Genomic DNA, 15,001 nt, shown 5'->3' on the forward strand with positions numbered 1-15,001 from the left:
AACAGATAAGTTAGCAGTGGGGACCATGAAGCTTCCTGTAGGAATAAACAGTAAAGGAGAAGTTGTTGATGAACAGATCACTACTACAGGAAAGGCCTCAAGCTTAAACCTGGGTGCTAATTGTATTATTAAGGCTTGAGTCTGTTGCATCCAGCTGCCCTTGGTTGCAGTAGAGTGGAGTGACTGCAAGGAAGCCTGAAGCCGGCTCTGATCTACACCTGCTGGGTATGGCCCCTCAAGAGACCTTCACCAGCCAGGGATTGTTAAAAGCATAGCACAGAGCAGCCACACACCTTCTCCACCCGTGTGCACCCCAGACAGCAGGGGAATAGGGTACAAGTGGGCTCTTCTGGCTCTGAACTTGAGGAGGAGATCCAGCCAGGTTCTCGCCCCTATGAGTATGTCTACACTGCAGCTGGGAGGTGTGATTCCCAGAGCCAGTAGACAGACTCATGCTAGCTCAGCTCCAACTAGCATGCTAAAAATAGCAGTGTGGATGTTGTGGTTTGGTCTAGCCGCTCAAGTCCAAGCCTGCCTGGGTCTAGGCAGCTAGCCTGAGCCATCACCAGTGGTGCAAGGTCTACACTGATATCTTTAGCAGGCTCACTCATCTCAAGCTGTCGCAAACCTGTCTACCCATGCTGCGAATCAGTGTAGACATATCCTTTACAGTGGGAAGGGCCAGAGCACCGGCTCTACTAGATGTATTTATGATCTTTAATGAAGAGCAGTTATATCTAATTAAAACATCCTTGCTTAATTTTTCACATGTAGTGCTCAGATGCCAAAGTGAGGAGCACAGCTGAAAAGCCTCCCTGAACTGATTGATGTCAGGCCATCTGTTTGCATCCCACACACTAACAGTATTTCTTATGAAATCAAGAAAAGTCAACAGATGGCACTTCACAGTGTGAAACAGTTTCTTAGAAACTAAAGCAGCTAATAGTAAATAGCTAGGATTTTGTTTTTATATAACAGATCAAGGGGTAATAAGAAGGGAAGCCCTGCAGCCCAAGTGATGTCCAACACCCTGACCCATGTATGACATCATTTTTAAGTAGACCTCAAGAGGCTTCAAATCAATGGCACATTATGCCCCCCTCTTTCTAATGCCTTTGTGTCTTACATGTGCTTGCCCTTTTGTTAAGTTGCTCATCATTTATATGAGATACTCTTGCTAGTAATTTATCGCTGTCTGTTCTTTTTTCTTTTGCAGGCCAGAGAAGGAGAGGTAGCCATTATAGATAAGGTTCTCAATAATCCAGATTTGACATCTAAAGACTTTCAAGAATGGAAACAAATGTACCTTGATCTCTTCTTGGATATTTGTCAAAACAGTACCCCAAGGGACCCTGTAAATGGCTCTTCTGAAGTAGATGCACTTATAGCCTCTTTAGCACACACCCATTCATACATTGAAACGCATGTATAAGTGTTGTCTTTTTTTGTCAATTTGCTACATTCCAATCCTTTACTCAGTGCATAAAGTAGTTTTTCTATCAATATTTGGGAGGTCTGGTAAATTATATTTTAATGTTACTCGGCTATGTGAAGTAAACCTTACGTGGTCCATGATCCCATTGTCTTTAATGGGAATTTGTATATTTTTATGCTACCAATGCTCAGCTTGTGTTTAGTTTGTGCAAAACAAATGAACATGGTTTTTAATAAATAAAAATATATTTAAAAAATACATTTTGGAAGATGGTGAGCTTCAAAATGAAAGCTCTAGAGGATCAAGGTTTTGTGACTGAAGGTCAGTTGACCTCTTTAAAAATGTAATTTTATACTATATAATTCCAGTGTTGCATTACATTTTTGGAGTTCAGGTATTATTTTGATTGTGTGGAAAATAAAACATTTTTTTATAGTTAATGAAAAACTCTAGGAATTTTCTTAAGTGACAGACAAAAAGGTAATGCAGTGATTATCGCTGAGTTTTGATGAAAACGGACAAGCATTCGATAAATAAATAAGGACAAACAAAAAAAAATCACTGACACAAGTTCAGTTATCAAAAGTTCAGGTATTAACTATCCCATGCTTTTTAAAAGCTGGTTTGTAAGAGAGCTATAGTACAGGTTTTTCATCAGTGCAAATTAGTTTTTTTGTTTTTGTATTTTTAATTAAGACCAAATTGTATGTTATCCCCCCTTAATTTTATTGTTGGTTCTTTATCATTAATAATATGATTGCTTTTGCACTGATGGTATCAGGTTCATGTGTAGCTTTTTGCAATGACAGCAACCAGACTTTGACCATGCTTGTTAAGGATGTTTAACTCGTCCAAAAAAAGTAGCTAAAGAAAAGGATTCCGACAAAACGCTTTCCATCTGAAACACTTTGTCAACTCCCAGGTGGCAGAGAGGGAGTAAATAGGATTTTTCGACTAGTCTCCTACTTGTTTCCTAATCTGTTAAATTCAACATTTTGTATGCAGGGAAAAATGTGATATTAACAAGGTCAAGATTATAATCTGAAAAACTAGTGACAATTAAAAAGCCTCTGTTTTGCTTTTGAAGAGGAAAGGATGTCTCCAGCTTGTGTTGAGTTCACAAACCAATTAAAATGTTTTAAACTTACATAAGATTTCAGCTACATGTGAAACAACCCAGGGAACAGGAGCGAAACATTTACTTAGACTTTATGCACATGCCCTGGAATGGGCATGGAGGAGGAAAATCCTGAATCATGCATTTATCCTTTACCAGCTTAGTGTTTATGAAAAGTGAACAGAGCATGACAAAATATTTGTGCTGCTTTTTAATGTTTTGCTGCAGAAGTTAAGAGTCATGACACGGTTTGATAATACTCATGGCAAATGGAAAAGCACCTGTTAGTAGTCCTTACCATGAGTTGTTCACTGAACCAGCTTTAGACTGTTGCCTGTACAGCTCAGTGAATGTACTTAAACTTTAAGAGCTCAGATGTTTACTGGTAATTATCTTTGCTGTTGGGATGAAGGCAGGAAAGGAGGAGTGTCTCTCTGTTTATTTGTTTTGAAGTTTTTTTAATGCATTTTGGATTGCAAATGTTTTGCAGATTTTGCACAATTGTACAGAGGCGTGGCCTTTCTGCAGCCCATTTGAAATAATTCTAATTCAAGTCAACATGGCTGACGAATCATGTATTAATGTTTGTATGGAATTCTGAATCCAGTGTAATATTTGTACCATTTAGAAGAATCTGTTTGTATGAACTGGACATTTATTTACTGCATGGATACTGACTTGTATATTAAATTTGTGAGATTTTGTATATTTCTCATAACAAAAAATGCTTGACCTGATATGAATTGTACTATTGTTCCAAGCATTTACACCCTTGTTATTGTTTTACTGGACCAAAAGTAAATATATTCATATAAAAATTCTTCATATCTGATGGATGTATATGCACATCACGTAGCTGATTCTTTGTTGAAACTAAGGCAGTTTAGACAATGTAGATCTGTTGCTATGCAACAGCTATTCTGCCTGCACTTTACTTTAGAAAAGTCAGCTTGATTGCTGTAAAAGGTGAAAATTAAACATTACCATTTAAGATAGTCTAGCATGAAAGAGAGGAGAACATTTGTCCCATTCATTGTGCTGCCTTCTCTTCATAGAATACTAAATGCTCTTGGACAGATATATTTTTACCGTGTTAACTTTCAGGCTAGAAAGGGAACATTGCAAAATGAACTAAAATAAATTTAGCTTTTAAATGAATATTTATTAAATTTGTTTTGAGTAAATTAAATCTTTAATCAGACTCTGGAATCTAGTCACATAACTGCATTTTACAGTGCCTTAAAATGTCCTCCCAATCCATTCCCTATTACTCTGTCAGCATTGCCAATGCGAAGTGAGGCAATTGCTTTCTCTGGTATAGCCAGGCATTTAATATAGAATTTCAAGGAGTCAAGTTAACTTTCTTTCCTTCTTAGTCCTTAATAAAAGTCAAGCTTTTATTACTTTGTTTCCCTCTCATGTATTGGTTCAACCGTTAAAAAGAATTTCACCATCATCTTGATCATCTAGCAGGACACAGTATGCAGGATGTACTCACTTAAGTAGCTGGATATAGCAACTATTGTTGCATGTTCCACTGTACCTTATAATAATTATACCCATTCTGAACTGGCTGCCTCAGTTAATGTGTGGTTTTGATACAGCAAATATGTACTGTGCCAGTACAGAGCACACTTTAAAGCCCCACCCTGAAGGGCATGCCATAACAAAAGCTATTTCACCGAAAGGTTGCTTCCCCTCTCGGTTCAGTTCCTATATCGAACAATCAATGGTTTAATATATAACCATAATTAAGGCTACATTTTATCCAATCACTCTTCTCTGTGCGGTAATTTCTTGCTGATTAGCTAAGGCATGCTCGCTTAGCTATTTACTCAAATAATACCATCCTCTAAGTGTTACTTATTAAAGCTGTTACAGGCAACAATTTTCTGCTCTTTATATATTACACTTTCATTTTGCTTACCTATAGTATAAAATCCAATACCACTTACTATCTGGGGAAATGACCTTTAATTTAAAAAAATAGAGATTACATTTTTAACCCTTGCAAAATCTGACTTTAGACAGCTTTTAAATGCTTCCATGGAAGTACAGCATTGGGATTCCTCTACATCATCCGTTCAGGATGTGCTGCTTGCCACATCTGCCTTGGCAAAACCTGCCTTCAGCTACACGAGTCACAGCACATTTTCCCCATTCTAGTGCCCAATTTCGGTCCCTAAGCGCTGTGTGGGCTGTTTCTAAAGCAAACCCTCAACTCTGTTACATTTAGTGCCATTGCAATTGTCTTTTTTCCTCTTTTTTCCCTGCTGTCCTGTTCTTCAACCGTTGGAAGCGATGACTCAGCAGCTGGGCTCCACTATTACTGGGTGTCCTTAGTTTCTGCCAATTCTGAGAGTTGTAGCACTGCACACTGCAATCCACACCAAGGGAAGGGAAGTTTGCAAATCTCTTCCCAGCAGTCATTGTCTATATCATAACCCACCACATCTTGGGTTGGCACCTCCTGTGAGTCTTGCCATTTCTTTCCCCCAATGAGAAGTGCCGTTTCCTCTACCACAGCCAGACCATAGCAAAATCGATCATAGATCAATGGCCGCAAGCGAGTCCACTGGTTTGGGGCAGGGTCATACCTTTCTATTTCAGAGAATGGTTCATAAAGTCCTAAAAATGTGAAGATGGCCTCTCTAATCGTTGCCATCTGGTGCCCAAATCGAGCAATGCTCATGGACGCTTGCTTTCTCCACTGTCCTTCCAAGCTGCTCAAAGAGAACACATCCTTACTTGTGTTGGTTTGATCTGTGTATTTGCCACCTGAGATGTAGATCGTGTTCTTGCACACTGTACTGGCATGGCCATGCATCTTGCATGGCAATTCTGTAGCCTTCATCCATCTGTCTCTGCTAATGTTATAGACTTCAACAGATGAATGCAGTGATCCGGTCTCGCCTCTTCCACCAATTGCGAAGATCATGTTGTCCAGGATGCAACAAGAAAATTGGCACCTCTTTTCAAGCATTTCTGTGATTTGGGTCCACTTGTTAAATCTTGGGTCATAACGATGGACCTTGTTTGTAACTGACAAGCTGGTGCTTTTCATGTCATTTTGCAAATCTGCTGTTTCCCCACCCAGCACGTACAGGTAGTTTCCAATCACGCACATGCAGTGATTCTGTACTCTGTCCTGCACCTGTGTTAGAGTTCTCCATTTGTGATTGTAAACATCAAAGGCCATCACATCGCTGACCAGCCCCTCATTTGAAGTCCCCCCTCCTAGTAGGATGATTCGCGTTTGCTGGTTTCTCAGAGTGCTATACTTATCCTGCAGGATGGGCTGTTTAAAAACTAATGAATGGTAGTTTATTGCTTTTATGATCAAGCATTTAATAGGTGTCGTGAGAGACACTTCTGACTGAGTGTAGACTTTTCTCAGATCTTCCACTGGGATGAGACCAAATCTTATATGTTCTAATAGGTTACTTCTGTGAGTCAACCTGGATTTATCATGCTTCAGCCAGATGAGCACTAGATTTAGTAGGCAGGATTCGTTCACCATAGGGACATCAGGGGATTCTACCACTGCCTTCAATGATCTGAAGTTCAGTAAGAGCAGCTCCATGAAATGCAAATCCAAAAGTTTCCAGAGATTACTGATGATGTATTTTTCTGTCGCCAACAAAGCATCTGGAAGATAGAACTTTGTGGCAATGTTGGCAGAAAAACAGCAGTTTTCCAGGGTCAGGTTGTTAACCAAGTACTGATTGCACAGGCCAATAGCCTCGGTCACTTGCAAGTAACTGGCAGCTTCCAGGGTGTCCTCCAGATTCTCGAAAGAAAGGGGCAACCAGGAGGTATAAATGAAATCCAGTACATGCTGGAGACCAGTTGGTGAGATGACTTGTAGGTGAATGACACTGGCTTTGGATTCTTTTGTGTAGCTTTTGAACATAGCTCTGAAATAATCACTGGAGCAGGCCAGCAGGGACTTGTGCGCAGGAAACTCATTTTCCTTCACCTTCAGTAAAATATCACACATCAAGCCTTCGGCTCTAAGCATTTGGTACTGGGAGAGCACAGTACTGCAGTGTGCTTTGCAGTAGGCCAGGAAGTAACTCATGGTGCGTAATACGATGCTTTAAGCTAATTTATTAAAATTAAAATGCAATGACCAATTAGAACAGTTGCACAAATCAACTTCTAGGTCCCTTTTTAAGAATGCCCATCAAAGCCTCCATCTATTCGAGAAAAGCCCAACCAAGAAAATCAGGCCCTTTCCTAGCCTAGCAGGCTAGCTTAGTACGTTTGCAGTGAATTAAACACATTCACTCAATGAGAAAACAGCTGAACCTAGTATCAGCCTTGGGATGCTTACTTTTCTTGTTTCCATTTCATGCAGAAGGATGGAAGGTCCACAGTTGCGGGGAGCTACTGCTTGGCTGGCCATCATGTGACAGATGTGGGAGCTAGATGACAGTCTTTACACATGGAATTTTGCGTCGGCTCAGGCGTCTCTCCCGCTCCTTCTTTCTCGGCAGGCTGATCAAATAGCTCGTCTGTGGCTGACAGTGCATGGCGTTGAGCAGAAACCGATGAGAGGGGGGAAGTGATGAGGCGAACGTTTGCTGTTGCTTTTTCTGTCTAAGCCTTGTTTGTATTTCAAACTTAGATAAGTTTAGATCTCACTGACCGTGGGACAACAGAGCATGTTTGGTGATCTTCTCTCACTGTGTTAGGAAATCTGGGCTGAAGAGCAAATCAGCACCCAGGGAGCAGAGCAAAAGGGTTTTCTGAGCGTATAAATCTTGTGCCTGGAAGCAGAAAGAAAGGCAAAATACCATGATTAGTCACTGGGTTAATTTGACATGCATTTCTGAGCCCTTTGGTTTAAATGGTATCACCATAACTCACACCTACCAGAATAGAATGCAAACACAAGCTCCGTGACATAGCTGTCCAAGAGCTGAACTGAGCTGGGGGTGGGGAGAAGGATAGGGTGGGGGAAGAATCTAGTAGTTTTATGAACAGCCTGAGCCAAAGCATCTGTCATTGAATGACCTGAATGGAAATCACGAGAGTAACACATTTGTATAAAGTGGTGACAAAAATAGATCCCATGTTATGTCATAGTAAACTGAACTCTGCTTATAGAGGAGAGAGAATTGGCATCTGTTACCAGCTAGAAACAAATCCCTGAACTTCTGTGGATAGTCCATAGCTGACTATATTAACTTTTCCACTTTCATTTTGTTCTAATTAAGTACAAATAAAGGAGGATTATCTGATTTCTCACCTACGCCTTCTGGGATCTAATTCCCACCAGGGAAGGGAGGTGTGGATGGGCCACATGTCTTGGTCTCTTGAGGATTTAGCTTTGTTTGAGTAGACCTGGATTCAGGCTCTGAAATAGGGACAGACAACAATCAGGAGTTTCCTTTTGACACCCCTGCTTCCAAACACTCAAGGCTTGCAAAGTGACAGAGTTGATAAAATGCTAGAGCATCCTGCTGCATTGTGGACCAACAAACTCTGGAGCAAAGTCCTGCAGTTGTCCTTTGCTGTCATCCACAGGTAAAGTTTCTCAGCATTCGAGTGGCTACATGATATAATTTCTATTCATTCTCTGTACACTGGTACAATTTCACAGCTGATTGGAGTGTTTTTTTCTAGGAGGGTTTGTTTTCACAGTGAATGAAGATGATTACAAGCTGCAGTAGATAAAACAGAGACTGAGTGACTTGATCATGCATCAGAATTATACAGTGTGTCCTACTCTGACTTTTTAAAATGTGCGTGTTCATTGCTATAGCATTTTACAAATGATTTTTCTGCAGAGACCCACTTTCTGTCATTATATGAGAGACCATAAATCAGGGTCTTGTTGAAATAATAATCTGTGTTGCTAACTAGGTGAAACTAACACAGACTGGTCAGGGGGTGTGAGAGAGAGAGATTTTTTCTTATATAAGCTTCCTGTATCCCTGGGAGGAAATTTTAAAACATTTAAGAGGAAATTAAGCAATATTCTATGATTTAGGTCAAGCAATCTGATTGGTCTTTTGCCTTTCTTTTTTGCACCAACTAAAGATAAAATGATTCCCCATTGCCATCAAACTTGTGCAGTCAGTCACACCTGTGGGTTCAGAGTGGATGTTAAATGCTACATTTCTCATTGTCATGGTGACACTTCCTTTGCTTTTGTTTTGTACATGATGTGGATGACACAAGGGTACAATCAGGCCCAGACTGTTTAAAAGACTCTAGAAACTGTAGCTGATCCATTGTGTCACTGTAACCAGGAGAGGAGATGTGAATGCAGCTGAACAAAATGGGGCTTCTCTATATACAAAAGCTGCACTGGTTTAACTCAAATCAGTAACTGAGGCCTGGTCTACACACAGGGTTGCACCAGCTTAACTATCAGGGTAATGATAACCTACTTAGTTAAACTGGTGCAGCTTTCTATGTTGACACTCTGATGTTAATGCAAGCTGGCTTATATTGGTTTACCTTACATTTTTAAATTATAGGTGTAGTAGTACCTATTGTAAATACATAGTGTAAATTACAGGTGCAGGCTAAACTGGTGTGCGCCAATTTTAAACTGATATGTGTCCACACACACAGTTGTGCTGATTTAACTAAATCTATTTAACATCATACCTACAACTGGTGTAACGCCTGCCTATAGACAAACTCTGACTTAAGCTAAATTGATATATGCCAGTTGTAAATGTATTGAAGTGTGTCCACATGGGTTTAACTAAACTGATTTAAAACCAATTTCAGCTAAACTGTTGCAATAGTTACATGCAGATCAGCCCTCAGTTATGCCCATGTAAATCTGAAGTGGATGAGAGGAGAATTTCGTTCATTTTAGCTGGTAGAAATATTTATCTGGGGCATTTAATTGTCTGACTGGTCATTTCATTAATTACAGAAAGACCTAAACATTGGGGTGGTTTATTTTTTTTTAACGAAGAGTTGAAATAAAATTAAATCTTTTCTTGAGTCCTTCTCCAGAGTGTGGTGTTATAAGAGCAATGCCCTTATGCCAAACTGTAAAGTTTTTGGCTGAACATAATGAGAAAGGTTATAATATTTTTTATTTCAAAGTAAGGAACTTTTCTCACTGATTGGTTGGTTGGAAGATCAAGCCCAATGCTTTTACATGAATCCCTAGATAGCCTTTAAAGTTAGGTTAAAATTGATATTTCAATTACACATAATTTACTTGGGAAACCAAACTTTTTTTAAAAAAAAACTATATGCATCCATTAGATTTAGTGAAGCTACTTGGCAGAGACTTTTAGCATATTTTCTATCTAAAATGGAAATGGTTTGGAATAAAACCTCAGTTATATGGAAGTACCCAACAGCCTTCAATACCTTGGAAATGCCAGATGAGAATGGGTTGTACAAAACAGATAAGAATGGGTAGTGCAAAACTTCTAGGCTTTGACTTTTGCAATTATTTTTTTCCAGTTGAAAAGCTGGGAAATATCACACTTTGCAAAACTTTGTCCAATGTCATTAAATAGCTTATAACAGACCACAAGTTAGCAAAGATTTCTATTACCTTTTTAAACGTTCCCATTATTTTGTAAGAAAAGGGCACAGAAAAGAGAAAAAACAGTGTACAATTTTACACAATTAAAACTGGGCTCATCAGTGACAAGTAGTTCACAGTAAAACAGTCATTACAAAGATGCACCGTGAGCAGGATTTTAGCTACAAAATGTTCCATAGGCAATCAGCATGTGGCGGGTACTGCACTGACTCTACAAAGAGATGAGAAGGAAAAAAAACATGCTGACTTTTGAGCTGCACACCAGTGACATCATCACTTTAAGCAAATCTCTTTTAGTTGCTGGTCCAGCTTGTGATGTTATTTCTAATATTCTTCCCCCTCTTCTCTTTTTCAGGTCCTCTTTTTTTTTGTCTCCCAGGAGGACACATTTAATTAGCGTGTTTATTGCTCCCTCAATGGATTAAATATGTGTTCCACGTTGAATAAAAAGCAAGTTGGGAAAGCTTTTAAACACGGTTTACGTGTCAGAGTGATTGCTGTGAGATGGGCATGTCAATATTTGGGCTGTTGCTAGCACATGAGCTACTAAGGAATAATGAGGGCAAGCACATAGAAAATAATGTGTAGAATATTTAATAAAGAGACCTATATAATTTCTGCTTTGGATCACCAGGAGGAGGGAGGTGGTGGTTATGCTGCAGCTTTCTCCCAAGAGCTCAACTGGGGAAAGGAGTTTTCCCTTGCGGTCTGGTGCCCAGAGCGGCCTCATGCCCCCAAGCTGTCCAGGAGTTGCTCTGAATCCCCCTCTCCAGCCAATGCGACCCACTTTGGAGGCTGTGCTGGGGTGCTAGCAGGGAGAGGGGGGAGGAAATTGCAGGCTTCAGATGGGTGGTCCAGCATCAAGGGTCCTGCACCCTGGGTATGGCCAGCTTCGGGGCTGAATCAGACACAGTGGGAGTTTTGCAACTGGCTTAGCGAAGACCAGATTGGGCCCTAAATTAAAACTATTTTACTGACTGTCCACTTCTGATTAGAAAGCAGGAATGCCAGGCTGCGACAGAGCAGTCCTGCCTGGACAACTAACCTGACAATTCCTGCACTAGAACGTGTGCCGCTCCTCGGTCCTGTTACTGGGCTGGGCTTCTCCCCACTTCCAAAGTGCCGTGCTGCCACATGCCCAGTCTCGTCCAAGGAGGTTTGTTGTCTTCAAACCAGCAAGTAAACAGACTGAAAACAGGTTTTTAACTTATTTCTGTTCCCTCAGGGTTCAGGGCCACCCCCCCTGCACATCTCTGTCACTCCTGCTCCTGGCAGCTTCCCAGTTCTAGTCAGCTTGGCTGCTTCCCTAAGCATCTGGCCCCTTGCTCCAGGGACCCATCACCAGCAGTTGCTCCCTTCCACTGTGGCTCTCTCCCCCAGCTGCCCACGAGCACTTTATGGCCCAGGTATAGCCCAGCCCTCTCTAATAGCTTGGTTGGACCCACCTGCTCTGGTCCAGGGTGCTCACCTCAGTCTATCCATGGGGACCAGCTACCCTGTGACAAGCCTCTAGTAGCTTGCTAACGTACAGCACCAGTTGGCAGTGGGATGTACATCTGATCCACAATGCTGGGGTGGCCTATGTGATGAGGTCACTTCCAATTTAACCTCCCATTGCTTTTATATGGACAGAAAAGAGAGGATAAGGAACACCCAATGCCCTGAGACTGCAGAGGAAAGAACACAAATGATGGTTTCCTTTATCAAAACCCCGCCAGAATCAGGTAGTGCTAAGAATATTTACAGAGTGTACTGGACACTACGGAGGTCTTTCTGAGATCAAGATGTGTTTACTATCAGATGATTAGAATTAAATCCTCTCCAGCTCCCCTAATTCAAAATCATTCCAGTACTCCCTAAGCCACAGCATTTTTCCTTCTTCACAAAAATGAGGCAGTGGCATAATGCAACATTATTAAACAGACTGAATCTGTTACCATTTCAGGTAGCAAGTGTCGGATCCAAACTCACAACTGATGACATGGAAATGGAAGTTTTTAAGAATTCCTGGAGTTACATACATCATCATCATCTTCACGTTGTTCTTCAAATCCATAAGAAAAGCTTAGTTGCCCGAGGAGTGAGGAGTGGAGGGAGAATGCACAGCTGTGCTGTACATATTTAATTTACAAACACACACACAAAGGTTTGAATAATTTTATTCACTGGTAAGAAAATAGAACATAATTTTATAGACTGGGTGAAACCCAGCTGAAATGAACGGTGGAGAAGCTTACGAGGAAGAATGAATGATGTGCAAGGCAATCCTCACAAGTAAAGAGATTATTTTTTTTAATGATGCATGACTAAATAAGATTAGGCTTGATTGTGGCAAAGGCACGCGTGATGTACATTGTATACAGGGCCAGCCGGCATGGGTTTGTTGCCAAGTGCATGACTAGCAGTCTTCACTGATAGTTTGACAAGCACAGACCGGAGATTAGAAACAGTATGTACAGATAACTGGGCCAGAGACTTGGTGCTGGAGGCTCAGCTCACCTGGAAGGTAGCCAGACATTGTCCCTCCACACAGTAGCTCCCACAATTGGGGGAACGAATCATTTTTGCTTAATGTTTATTTTCTGGTTTTGACTGTGACAGATACAGCACTTTTCTGCAATATCCTTGACAGACCATATGATATTAAATGTATTATTGTGGGCTGGGATTCTATGTAACCTCTCTAGGAGGGAGATGTGAGACCTGGAAGTTCAAAAGGCTATATTGACAATGGGCTAGACAAGTATGGACTTTTGGGACAATAAGTGTTAAGTGGATTTCCTGGGGAATCCCTAGGGAGAGGTTAATGCTTATGCAGAAACCCAGCCCTGTGAAGCTATGCACAGGCTAGGGTGACTGTCTGCTGGTTACCTGTTACAGAAGGCCGAGATCAAAGGCCTGAGCTGTATAGAGAAATGGGCAGCTGGCCCAGCCTTGGTTCTAGTTCTGGATCTGAAGGCTAGACTACACTGGCAACACTAGTCGCGGTGCAGTGCTGGGAGAGAGCTCTGAAAAACCCACCTCCACGAGGGGCGCGGCTCCCAGTGCTGGGGCACTGTCTACACCGGCGCTTTACAACGCTGAAACTTGCTGTGCTCGGGGGGGTGTTTTTTCATGCCCCTGAGTGGGAAAGTTGCAGCACTGTAAATTGCCAGTGTAGACAAGCCCTAAGCGGGATGAACTTGTAACCATGGGAAAAACTCATTTGTGGGTTTGGAAGGAATAAAACCTACCAGAGCCCTAAGGTGGAGTTTGGGGTGAGCTCTGGAAAGCTTTCTAGAATACAGAGAAGTTCTTTTATTGTTGTAATGTGTTTTCTCTGTAATGTTTTCACCTTAGAAATAAATGTACTTGGTTATAAAGGGCTGCGTGGTGACTTGTAACTGTGGGCAATACACTGGTTGTGACCTTCATTCAGAGAGACAGCAAAGCACGGGTGTTGGCCTGTTTCGGCAGTCTTAGTTTGCTGGGCATATCGTAGGCAGGGAGCTGTGCAGCCTTAAAAACGCCATTAAGGAGGGAATGAGACGCAGGTCTCTGCTCAAGAGAGGTGACAACTGGGGGCTAGAAGCCTAAAGTGGGTGCCCTCAAGGGACCATGGGAGGGTTGGGGGAATACAGGTGCAGTTACCTGGAAACTTTGACATTGACATTTTTGATCTGGCTATGAGAACCAGACCACCGGTAAAAACTGAAGTCTGTTGTGCGAACCCTTGGGAAACAGCAGCAGCACCACCTCCCTCCTGGTGTGATCCAGATGGGAAATTTGCACAGGCTCACCCTGCTTGCGGAGGTGAATCAAACCTATTTGCCTTCAGTGGGAACCAGATCAGTCCCTGAGAGATCACTGTCACAACTCAGGGCAACTGCACCTGTATTTCCCCTCAGTGGCTCAACTCTCAGGCTTTCAGCTTCCCAGCTATTGCCTTTCTAGGCTGTAGACTCACCCCTCTCTCCTTTTTGACTGGGGTATTTCCAGAGTGAACAGTTCCCTGCATTGACTGTGTTGTTCCTAGCGAAAGATAGTCTGCCTCAACAAGCCTGCTTGCTTCTCCCCTCAGAAATGGTTCACAGTGTAATTGCCAACCATTATAAATTACCACACAGCACTTCCTATGCAAGGCTATTGCATTCCTTACTTAAAAGTTCTACAGATAAAACATATTAAAAACAATAAAAGAGCCTACACACATGCTAATAAGCTTACAAGATACCACCCCAACTGTCTCCAACCTGGGCTTTGGCAGGTGAGTCCTTCAAAACCCCCAGAGGGGTCTCTTTTGTGTCACCAGTTCATAACAGCTTTAGCTCAGAACTAGCACCCAGTTTTATGGGTCTCAGTAAAAACATAGGAGCAGCCATGCTTGGTCAGACCAATGGACCATCTAGCCCAGGACCCTGTCTTCTGACAGTAGCCAGTGCCAGGTGCTTCAGAGGAAATGAACAGAGCAGGGCAATATCTGTCATCCAGTTCCAGCTTCTGGCAGGTGGAATTTAGGAACAGCTGGAGCATGGGATTGCGTCCCTGACCATCTTGGCTAACAGCCACTGATGGACCTTGCCTCCATTAACTTATTTCATTCTTTTTTAAATCCAGTTTTACTTTTGGCCTTCACAACATCCCTTGGCCATGACCTGCTTTGCTGAAGTGATCAATTTTAGCTCTTTTGGGTTACAATTCACTTTAGTCTTGAACCCATCGGTAATGAAATGTTGCCACCCATACTGTATGGCTGCGGGGCAGCAGAACTGTACTTAATATGCCCTAATTGAGGGGGTCTCCTTAATTTACCTCACTTGCTGAGCAGAGCAGAGCTGCCAAATCCAAGTGAAAGGGGTGAGCGCAGGTGTTTCTGTCTGGTGGTGTGAACTCTGATTAAAGAATCCTAGATACCACTGGCCCCTCCCTTAGTGCAGAG

At 41.9% G+C, this 15,001-nt stretch overlaps 2 protein-coding genes and 1 long non-coding RNA gene across 6 annotated transcripts in view; 2 read left to right on the plus strand and 1 right to left on the minus strand.

Annotated features, from left to right (window-relative positions):
* The window catches only part of CNKSR2 (connector enhancer of kinase suppressor of Ras 2), a 376,791-nt gene extending 373,419 nt beyond the window's left edge, over positions 1 to 3,372 (plus strand). For all 4 annotated transcript variants that reach the window (XM_048862811.2, XM_048862821.2, XM_048862830.2 and 1 more), the window contains one exon: positions 1,217 to 3,372. In XM_048862811.2, coding sequence (XP_048718768.1) covers positions 1,217 to 1,432 — 216 coding nt within the window. In that variant the 3' untranslated portion in view covers positions 1,433 to 3,372. The remainder of the gene's footprint in view (positions 1 to 1,216) is intronic.
* A 1,135-nt stretch (positions 3,373 to 4,507) lies between these two features.
* On the minus strand, positions 4,508 to 10,449 carry KLHL34 (kelch like family member 34). Its single transcript, XM_075131878.1, has 2 exons — positions 7,807 to 10,449; positions 4,508 to 7,324 (listed from the first exon to the last, which is right to left on the minus strand). The coding sequence occupies exon 2, from the start codon at positions 6,631 to 6,633 to the stop codon at positions 4,879 to 4,881; it is 1,755 nt and encodes a 584-aa protein (XP_074987979.1). The 5' UTR covers positions 6,634 to 7,324; positions 7,807 to 10,449; the 3' UTR covers positions 4,508 to 4,878.
* Positions 7,959 to 10,555, plus strand: LOC142073042 (uncharacterized). The gene is made up of 2 exons (XR_012669747.1): positions 7,959 to 8,084; positions 10,439 to 10,555. It is a non-coding gene; the product is annotated as an uncharacterized LOC142073042 (long non-coding RNA).
* The last annotated feature ends 4,446 nt before the right edge of the window (positions 10,556 to 15,001 follow it).

Source organism: Caretta caretta, chromosome 1, assembly GCF_965140235.1.
Source record: "Caretta caretta isolate rCarCar2 chromosome 1, rCarCar1.hap1, whole genome shotgun sequence".
In the NCBI taxonomy this organism is placed as follows: Eukaryota; Metazoa; Chordata; order Testudines; family Cheloniidae; genus Caretta; species Caretta caretta.

What these genes read in the sequence shown, in the direction of transcription:
- KLHL34 (XM_075131878.1), bottom strand. Translation starts at nt 6,633, where the DNA reads ATGAGTTACTTCCTGGCCTACTGCAAAGCACACTGCAGTACTGTGCTC.